Raw genomic sequence first — 11277 nt, 5'->3', positions numbered from 1 at the left:
ATAATTTTGAGCACCTCAATAAGGTCACCTCTTAATCTTCTCTGCTCCACGGATAATCAGCCTGATTTCTCTCATCTTTCCTTGTATCTAAAATACCTCTTTCCTGGTATCTGTTGGAGCCTGTAAATATTGTGAGATTAATGTTACTCAGATTAGGTTCCACCAGGGCTACTCATTTCCTGACCTCATTACAGCCTTAGGCCAAACATGGGCAAAAGAGCTGAATTCCGGAGGTGAGTGGCAATTATAGGAAGGGGGGAAAGTCTCAGATACAGTCACATAGCTGGGTTAACTCCAGGAAAGGTAAGGGAGGTAGGCACCAAGTGCAGGAGTCTTTTGTGGATACACCCATTTCAAACAGGTATGCTATTTTGGAAAATGTAGGGGGTGATGGATTCTCAGGGGAAACGTAGCACGAACAGCCAAGTTTCTGGTATTGAGACTGGCTCTAATGCGAGTGGTATGTCGACTTCCAAGAGATCAATTGTGTTAGGGGATTCTGTAGTCCGAGGTACAGACAGACGTTTCTGTGGCCAGCAGCGAAAAAGCAGAATGGTGTCAGGATCAAGGATGTCTCAGAGAGGGTGCAGAATGTTCTCATGAGATCGAAGGGGCAACTCTTTCACACAGAGAGTGGTATGGGTATGGAATGAGCTGCCAGAGGAAGTGGTGGAGGCTGGTACAATTGCAACATTTAAAAGGCATTTGGATGGGTATAAGAATAGGAAGGGTTTGGAGGGATATGGGCCGGGTGCTGGCAGGTGGGTCTAGATTGGGTTGGGATATCTGGTCAGTGTGGATGGGTTGGACCGAAGGATCTGTTTCCATGCTGTACATCTCTTTGACTCTGAGTGAGAATGACCCTTGACATCAGGACCACATTTGACCGAGTATGGCATCAAGGAGCCCTGGCAAGATTGGAATCAATTGAAATCAGGAGGGAAAACTCTCCATTGGTTGGGGTTATAATTGTAGAAAGGAAGATGGTTGTTAGAAGTCAGTCATCTCTGTTCCAGGACATCTCTGCAGGGTCACATTCTGGGCCCAACCATCTTCAGCTGCTTCATCAATGACCTTCTCTCCATCACAAGGTCAGAAGTGGAGATGTTCACTGATGACTGCACCATGTCCAGTATCATTCACAACTCCTCAGGTAGGTGAAGCAGCTCAAGTCCACATGCAGCAAGTCCATTTGTAACAATAACTGGAGGCCAATCAATGAGGTTTTTAAAATACATAAGTTTCGCATTACCTCCTTGCTTTTGTGTCCAAAGCTCTTATGTCAGAAGCCATGAATCCTGCATGTCTCTTCTAAAACCTTGCCATACTTTGAAGATTTAGCTAAAGCCCCAAAATCCCTACTGCTGACTATGATAAAACTTGATTATATTCATCCTCCTAAAATACATTCAAGGGTTGGTTTTTCTACTTTTAACCACAAATCAATAAACGGAGTCCAAGTGTGATTTTATTTCAAACAGTTTTAATGCAGTAAATTCACCTCTGTAGGAACAGATGTCCTTATTTATCATACAGTAATGCAAAGATGCTACATTTGTATTTAAAAAAAGGTTTGTACAATCTAGCCAACATGATCATAAACGGTCTCTACATGTACCAGGGATGTACAGAATAAGCTTATTCCTGCAGGAGATTTAATACATAGAGCATCTTGGCTCTTTGACATAAATTATATACAATTCAACTTATGTTCAGTACAAAAAAAACATGCCACATACAATAAAAAAGGATAATTTTAATTCATTACCAGTGACAACATTTGCTGTACAGAATGCACACAACACAAACAAAAAACTTTCATATTCTGGAACTTTATCATTAAAAAATACTCAAGAAATCTCTGCTTCTGTTTTTGCCCCAATTGCAAGGATAAAATGCACCACAAAATACCTAGCTCAGAGTGTAAACAGTATGAACAAGGCTTTACTGCAAATAGGACATCTTCATTTGTTAACTGAGCAACTTCCAACAATACATTACGTGACTGCAACCTCCCTAACTGTGTCAGTCAGGGAAGTGGGATCCCACAATGCATCAGGGCTCTGTGGACATCTTCAGTTAACATGAAAAAAAGTCCCATTTTTAAATTAGAATCTTCCATTAAAAGATGCCCCTGCTCCTGTCACTTTAAGAGAGGGCTGAAATCAGCTTTAATTATAAAAACAGTAAAACACTGTAAGCTTAAATTTATCTAACATGATCTACATTACCTAGAATCTTCTCATTGCATGCTAATATCTTCCCTGCTTCAATCCAACCAGCAGCTATTTTATATTACCAATACCAACCGTTCATTTGTACGAATGAGAATCTGATCCAGTGGTTTCTGCTTTGGAGATTTCTACAAGTCTTATATTTACATTTTTACAGTTGCAGTGTGGAGAAGATGCAGTGGGGGCAGCAGCTTTCATGAATCGCGCCAATAAAAAAAATCTCCCCCATCCAGACCTATCCTACTGTTCCGAATAAAATTCACACTTTCATATATATATTACAGGAACAAAACTACAGTAAAATGACTTGTGGAATCAAGTAGGTGAGAAATCCTTCAGTGCAAGTCTCCTCTGCAAGAGATTTCAGAGAGAGTCCGTTTGTGCGTTGAACCAAATGCCCTAGCCACTCGCCTGTCGATACTGACTGAATAGGATCAAGGTGGCCCCAGACCAAAGTCTTCAAGTGCCATCCTCCTTTTCACTGTGTTTTATGCTGTTGATCAGCAACTGAGGACTTATAGTTTAACTTCTAGGTCCTGATCGTCCAAATTAGATAGCTATTTATGACTGACATGTTGTTACTTCTATTTTTGAAACAATACAAATTATATTGGATAAAAATGTCACCAATCATGGAAATGTGTTGTCAGGTCGACAGCTTAAAAGGGATCCTCCAGATTCCAGTTGGGAGCTGGTCAATTTAAACTCAGTTACAACCAGATCTCATCACCAACAGTATTAGAATTGTCTGTGCCAGCCTCAGAGACTCTTTTTATTATGTTCTTTCCAATAAACTCCCAACACAGAACCATTCAACTGGTCCTAGTGAGCTCTTAATGTGGATTGTCTTTCAAAAATATCTTTCGCACATTACTTTTGAGTCATAATATGTAAAAGATCTACATTTCCCAGATAGTCACTCAGGTTTTACACAAGGTGACCAGCATGGATGGAGGCTTTACTCTTCTCAGTTTCTACCAAGCTAATGATGATTTTCTTTCTTCTATATTTTAGTTAATTATGGAATTAACCTCCCTTGAAATAAACTACAATCTGATGATAGTAATAAACACACAAAATGAGTCTGTTGTTTGAAAAGTTAACATTATTGATTCTGGTAAAGCAACCAAAAACCTTCCAAACAAGAAATCCCACACCGGTTCTCCAGCATACAATTAGGGCAAATAGCATGGGAAATCCAAATCTTCGAATGCATTCAAATTTATCACACCCAATGGACACCATCTCTTTAAAACTCTAGTGTTTTTAGGAGTGCTACTTTTTAAAATCACTGCCTTGGTTTCAAATCACTCGCCTTCTATTAAAAATAAACATGCGTTGATTTTACTTATACCAGCAATGTTCAAATAGTCTTGTATTTTTCAAAAAAAAATCTTGTCAGAGAAACCCCCATTTCCTTTCTCCTTGAGATGTACCACACCTGTCGAAAATCAGAGACCCAGCAGAGTTAAAAAAGCTGGTGACTCTTCCTTCGTTTGATTGGACTTAATTAGAATAGAAATTAAATTAGTCCTTCAGGTTGAGGCCCTTCAGAAAAGGTCTGCACAATGAGAGGATCTCATTATCTGTCTGTCTGTCTCTCTCTCTTGTGGGGACTACAGACAAAAAAAAAATCATAGATTACATTCAGAACCAACCCACAGGCCTGGCAGGAAACGCAGTCATTGGCTGTAGATCTTAATATCTCTGTACACCTGCTCAGTCCATTTGTTTCAGTATCTTATTGTTCACTAAATGTTGTTAAAAGGCTGTGTACATCTGAGTAACAATATCACTACACTCTCTCTCAACTACAGATATTTTTCAACATGAAATTTGGTAAATAATTCTTTGTAAACTAGTGAGTTTTTCCCATCTTCATAGTTTTGCTGCTGAGACACTCCATGTCGCAATATCTGTCAGTACGATTTCTCTGAGTGTACCAGATACAAAGTCCAGAATTCTGAATGATTTGAAATTGTAAATTCTGACTCAGCTAAAATTGCTTTAAATGTTTTAATTCATCCACTTTCTGCAGTTGAGTGCTCCACAGTGACATGGAATCTTGTGCTGATCATCTTCAAAATCAAACTTATAGTCATAAGTCAGCTAAAGGAAGGGGGAAAAAGAAAACGTTAGGACAGAAATTGTTTAGTGAACAGTCAGCATTGAGATACCTGATATATTTTTGAACCACCATAAACATTGCCAGATAAATGAATTTTCCATAACCTTAACACAGCAGAAAACATACCTTCGGAATTTTAGACAAAACAGGCAACTGTCGATCTTACTCATACTTACATCATTCCACACTGAAGTCTATTAGCTGAAATACAGATCATGCCCATTGGGTGTCAAAATAATTGCCTTTTTCTGAGGGCTCTGAGATATTCTTGATTGTTGCTACTTAAAAATTTTCAGAGACGCCTTCATTCTCATTAACTCCTTTACTGGATTATGCAGTCACAGTGGCATTAGTGTCTGTATTTGTAATAAATATTTTGGGAGTTTTCTACTTCAGAATAAGATGATAGCACAAATTCCAAGGACCGTACAAAAGAATTATTATTAAAGCTTTTAAATTGGAATCTATAAATAAAGACATTCCAGATAGTTTAGGTTAAATAAATCTTCCATATTTCATTTCCAAAATTTCAGGACAGCCAGTGATCTTTCACAGAAATATTGCCAATAATCAGAAGATCCCTTGGTTTGGGGCCAGCAATATTTTTCTTGAATTACTTGATGCTTACTGAAGGTTTGTTCAGTCAGTACCCATGATGGTTCAATACTTTTTTGAAGCGATGTGCAGTACCAGTATTTGAGACTTTCCAACACAACCAAACATCCTGTCTAGTGCTGTAAAACCATCTTCTAAAGGAAATTTGAATTCTTATTTATCAAAGTTACTTTCGAGCTTGGCATTCTTTAAAACACAGACATGCAAGACTTGGTTCTTTATATGTAGATCAAGATATCTTTTTTTAAAAAAACTTTACAGATCCTTTATCAGGGGCAATATAGCTACCAGTTGGAATCAGCCCCCTTCCTCATTGGCTAACACTCAGGCTATACAAACTATTTTAAAATCAAAGCTTCCACAAGATACCTAATCAATGCATCACATATTTCAGTGCGACAATTCAAATGTAATTATTTGATATTATGTTTATTGAAGAGTAACACTAAAATAGGGCTTTAAACAGGTGGTGAGGATTACGGCACAAAATAAGCCACAGAAAAGTTTCAGCACAGTAATCGGCTCACTGTGTCTGTGCCGGCTGGATGAACTAACTGCTCATTCCAATCCCACTTACTAGCACCTAGTCTGTAAACCTTGCAGGTTATGGCGCTTTGGGTGTGCATGCAGGTTCCTTTTAAATGAGTCTAGAGTTTTTGCCTCAACCACTAGTGGGCTGTGAATACCAAACACTCACCAGCCTTCTGACACAAAATGTTTTCATTTCCTCTCTAACCTTGCTACCAATCTTTTGGGAAGTGACCTCTCTGCTAATAGCAGCTTCTACTTCCTTTGAACACCTTTGGGTTTCTTGCTCTCTCACCTCCTCCTTCCTCCACTTCGCGATTTGGGGATTTCAGAGATTATCTTCCTCACCACCCCGTATATTTTGAGCACTGATGTCTATGCTATTTTCTATTTCGAAGGAATGGGATACTTGGCACCATGCAATCACACATTAATTTAATTGAATAATTATTTTTAATTGTTATTGGATACCTTTTTGGCACAAGAACAGTAGCAGAGTACTGGCAGTGATCAGAAATGACCCAGAAGCCCAGGTTAGAAATTCTTTCAATAAAATATTATTGGAACTCAGATAGTTCTGCTTTGACATCTTTATGCAGAGTTCAGCATATTGTTGGGACAAGGAATCTAACAATGCAAGTACTAAACAGATTTTCTGAAAGTGACAATATACATCTGATTCTCCATTATGGAAAATTTGGTGTTGGGCTTCCAGCAAATAGAAGAGAATGAAGAAAGATATCAGTTAATATTTGGATTTTCTGCAACTCAGATTAGCATTGGGGCATGACACTGCATTTCTTGTATTCATTCTCAGCCAAATATTAAATAACTTACTTTTCAGTTTTCTACTCACCTCTTCTCCTTTTGGAATTCGCCTGCTTGAGATAATAATTATTTTGTCCTCCTTGTCAAAGGTCACAACCTCTGCGACACAGTTGGGGGCACAAGAATGATTGATATATCTGCACAGGAGAAAACAATTACGTGTTTTCTTTGTTAGAAAAACAGCAAGTTAACAGTACAAATATATAATCAAAAGAGCACAACATACTTTATAATGCAGTCAAGTTTGGGGATTTCACAATACAACAAATGGTAAAATTACAAAATCAGGAATCCAACAATGTCGCTGTGAGTAAGGTGCAATCATGTGCAGATAGGCCCAGGTATAATAAATTCAATATTACTATTGCAATCATTATCAGAACATATAATGCATAGGAGTTTGGATTAGTGGTGCTGGAAGAGCACAGCAGTTCAGGCAGCATCCGAGGTGCAGCAAAATCGATGTTTCGGGCAAAAGCCCTTTATCAGGAAAAAATACTTTTAAAGCTTTTTTATTCCTGATGAAGGGCTTTTGCCCGAAACGTCGATTTTGCTGCTCCTTGGATGCTGCCTGAACTGCTGTGCTCTTCCAGCACCACTAATCCAAAATCTGGTTTCCAGCATCTGCAGTCATTGTTTTTACCTATATAATGCATAGGAGTTGATTCCCAAATGCACTCAATTTATGTAACACCTTGCTGAAGGCAAAGGGAAAACATGAAGTGATAGCACAATGTCACTACAGTTTAAATCATGCCATCACCATTCTAGTAAGACTGCTGATAGTCTGGAAGTAGGTTACCCCCAACTCTGTTCATTTGGATTCAAAGACTGTGCAAGATTGCAAAGAAAGGGTCTACAGACTGGCAAAGAGAGATAAATGTCACACTCTTAGAAGATACAGAAAATTTAGAAACCTTGTTCACCAGTCAATTCCTGGGATCATTACTATATAAAATTACTTCAACTCAATTCAAAATCATCATTGCCAATGCTCTCAACAGAAATTGTCACTTACCTGGCTGGGCCTCCAGTTAAAGTAGCATCAATCACATGCTCATTATTGATTCGAAACATATAAACACCTCGATTCTGAAAGAAGTCACAAACACATTTATTTTTCGATCCTGTACTTCTCTTGCCACATAGTCCTTTCATAGAAATATAGAGTACCAAAAGTTTCAGTACTGATGAAACTCCATTTTTCAATTGAAAGCTTAATGTCCTCACCTCGTCTGGTCTACATGAGACCCCAGACCCATTGCAATGTGGTTTAGTTTTAATTGCCCTCTAAAATAGTTAACAAGCCACTCAAGTCAGGGACAGTTTAGGCTGGGGAAAAAATGCTGGCCTTGCCAGCAATATCCAAATCCTATACTAGAATTTAAGAAGTCTTTTGCAGTGGCAACTGGCATATATTATTTATTATCACATTTGAATATTGCTAGGCAAGAGAAATGTTATAGTTTAAGGAGTTACTCAAAATAGTTTTTTTCTGTTTAATGTCTCAGACCACTCCATTGACTTTGCCTTGAGATCTAAGTCAATCATAAGAACATAAACCTAAGAGCAGGAGGCCATCTGACTCTTCATGGCTGCTCCTCCATTCAAGATGATCATGGCTGATCTTTTCATGGACTCAGATCCACTTATCCACCCCCTCATCATAACTCTTAATTCCTTTACTGTTCAAAATAATAGCTTTAAAAGTATTTATTGAGGAAGCTTCAACTACTTCACAGGGCAGAAGATTCCACAGGTTCATATAACTCAAGGTGAAGAAATTCCTTCTCAATTTGGTTCTAAATCTGCTCCCCTAATCTTGAGGCTATGCCCCCTTGTCCGAGTTTCATCCACCAGTGAAAACATCCTCTTTACTTTTATCTTATTTATTTCCTTTATAATTTTGTGTGTCTGTAAGATCTCCCCTCATTCTTCTAAATTCCAATAGAGTCATAGAGATGTACAGCACGGAAACAAACTCTTCAATCCAACTCATCCATGCCGACCAGATATCCCAACCCAATTTAGTCCCACCTGCCAGCACCCGGCCCATATCCCTCCAAACCCTTCCTATTCAGATATCCATCCAGATGCCTTTTAAATGTTGCAATTGTACCAGCCTCCACCACTTCCTCTGGCAGCTCAATCCATACACATAGCACCCTCTACATGAAAACATTGCCCCTCTCACCCTAAAAACTTATGCCCTCTAGTTCTGGACTCCCCCACCCCAGGAAAGAGACTTTGTCTATTTATCCTATCCATGGCCCCTCATGATTTTAAAAAAACTCTTTCAGGTCACCCCTCAACCTCCGACACTCCAGGGAAAACAGCCCAGCCTATCCAACCTCTCCAGATAGCTCAAATCCTGGCAACATCCTGGTAAATCTTTTCTGAACCCTTTCAAGTTTCACAACATCTTTCCGACAGGAAGGAGACCAGAATTGTACACAATATTCCAACAGTGGCCTAACCAATGTCCCGTGCAGCCACAACATGACCTGCCAACTCCCTGCACTCAATACTGTGACCAATAAAGGAAAGCATACCAAACGCCTTCTTCACTATCCTATCTACCTGCAACTCTACTTTCAAGGAGCTATGAACCTGCACTCCAAGGTCTCTTTGTTCAGCAACACTCCCTAGGACCTTACCATTAAGTGTATAAGTCCTGCTAAGATTTGCCTTTCCCAAAATGCAGCACCACATATTTATCTGAATTAAACCCCACCTGCCACTCCTCAGGCCATTGGCCCATCTGATCAAGATCCCGTTGTACTCTGAGGTAACCTTCTTTGCTGTCCACTACACCTCCAAATTTGGTGTCATCTGCAAACTACCTCTGAAGCTCACATCCAAATCATTTATATAAATGACAAAAAGTAGTGGACCCAGCACCACCCTTGTGGCACTCCACTGGTCACAGGCCTCCAGCCTGAAAAACAACCCTCCACCACCACCACCCTCTGTCTTCTATCTTTGAGCCAGTTCTGTATCCAAATGGCTAGTTCTCCCTGTATTCCATGTGATCTAACCTTGCTTACCAGTCCCCCATGGGGAACCTTGTCGAACGCCTTTCTGAAGTCCATACAGATCACATCTACCGCTCTGCCCTCATCAATCCTCTTTGTTACTTATTCAAAAAAACTCAATCAAGTTTGTGAGACATGATTTCCCACGCACAAAGCCATGTTGGTTATCCCTAATCAGTCCTTGTCTGACCTAACATATGTCCATCCTGTCTCTCAGGATTCCCTCCAACAACCTGCCCACCACCGATGTCAGGCTCACTGGTCTATAGTACCCTGGCTTGTCCTTACCACCTTCCTTAAATAGTGGCACCACGTTAGCCAACCTCCAGTCTTCCGGCACCTCACCTGTGACTATCGATGATACAACTATCTTAGCAAGAGGCCCAGCAATCACTTCTCTAGCTTCCCACGGAGTCCTAGAGTACACCTGATCTATTTCTCTACATTCTATATCTTCTATGTCCTTTTCTACAGTTAACACTGATGCAAAAAAAAAAATCTCCTGTGGCTCCACACAAAGACCGCCTTTTTGCCCTCTTGATTTCCTTCTTAAGTATACTCCTACTGCCTTTATACTCTAAGGATTCACTCGATCTATCCTGTCTATACCTGACGTACGCTTCCTTTTTTGTCTTAACCAAATCCTCAATTTCTTCAGCCATCCAGCATTCCCTACACCTACCAGTGTTTTCTTTCATCCTAACAGGAACACACTGTGTCTGGACTCTTGTTCTCTCATTTCTGAAGGCTTCCCATTTTCCAGCCGTCCCTTTACCTGCGAACATTTGTCCCCAATCAGCTTTTGAAAGTTCTTGCCTAATACCGTCAAAATTGGCCTTCCTCCAATTTAGAACTTCAACTTTTAGATCTGGTCTATCCTTTTCCATCACTATTTTAAAACTAATAGAATTACGGTCACTGGCCACAAAGTGTAATCCTACTGACACCTCAGTCACCTGCCCTGCCTTCTTTCTCAAGATTTGGAGATGCCGGTGTTGGACTGGGGTGTACAAAGTTAAAAATCATACAACACCAGGTTATAGTCCAACAGGTTTAATTGGAAGCACACTAGCTTTTGGAGTGTCACCGAGTGGCCGAGCAGAGGCTGATAGCCAAGTTCAGTACCCATAGGGAGGACCTCAACCGGGACCTTGGGTTCATATCACATGACAGGTGACCACCATTGCACTATACACACACACACACACACAGACAGAGATGCGCAGACAGACACCCACCCCCACATGCACCCCTCACAGACTTAAGACACTCTACACTCACCACACACCCCCCACACACACACCCCAACCCAGACAGACACACAGACAATGACCCACATGCACACATATATTTTGTGGGGTGAATTTGTACTTGCAGGGTTACATTGTACTTTGCTCAAAAACTGCATGAATTCATGTAGAACTCAGTTATCTCACTTTTTAGATTATAATCAAACTAAACATCATGGCATAGACAGAGAACACACTGGGGCTAACACCTTCAACATATTGTCTAGCTATCACCATTGTTAACAGCTAACCTGAGAATGCAACTTTTTAAAAAAAGGATTTGTGACTTACACATGAAAGAAGTGAAACCATCATGGTATTCAAACAGATGAAAGACCTAACAGACAATCAATTTTTCAATGTCTAATTTCAGTTACATCACACTGTAAATTTTCAAAGTTTGTGCGAAGATTTGTAGCTCGGGTGCTCGTTGTTGTGGTTCTGTTCGCCGAGCTGGAAGTTTTTGTTGCAAACGTTTAGTCCCCTGGCTAGGCGACATCATCAGTGCTTGGGAGCCTCCTGCGAAGCGCTTCTTTGATGTTTCCTCCGGTGTTTATAGTGGTCTGTCCCTGCCGCTTCGCAGGAGGCTCCCAAGCACTGATGATATCGCCTAGCCAGGG

The 11277-nt window shown here is 40.2% G+C and overlaps 1 protein-coding gene across 4 annotated transcripts in view; it reads right to left on the bottom strand.

Moving 5' to 3' along the window:
- Positions 1-1463: 1463 nt before the first annotated feature.
- The window catches only part of kmt2d (lysine (K)-specific methyltransferase 2D), a 245245-nt gene continuing 235431 nt past the window's right edge, over positions 1464-11277 (bottom strand). For all 4 annotated transcript variants that reach the window (XM_043681826.1, XM_043681827.1, XM_043681828.1 and 1 more), the window contains 3 exons: positions 7352-7425; positions 6362-6470; positions 1464-4343 (listed from right to left, as the gene is read on the bottom strand). In XM_043681826.1, the coding sequence (XP_043537761.1) occupies positions 4251-4343; positions 6362-6470; positions 7352-7425 (276 nt within the window). In that variant the 3' untranslated portion in view covers positions 1464-4250. The remainder of the gene's footprint in view (positions 4344-6361; positions 6471-7351; positions 7426-11277) is intronic.

Source organism: Chiloscyllium plagiosum, chromosome 43, assembly GCF_004010195.1.
Source record: "Chiloscyllium plagiosum isolate BGI_BamShark_2017 chromosome 43, ASM401019v2, whole genome shotgun sequence".
Classification (NCBI taxonomy): domain Eukaryota; kingdom Metazoa; phylum Chordata; class Chondrichthyes; order Orectolobiformes; family Hemiscylliidae; genus Chiloscyllium; species Chiloscyllium plagiosum.
Note: the sequence above shows the minus strand (reverse complement) of the source record. Positions and strands in the feature narration are given on the sequence as shown.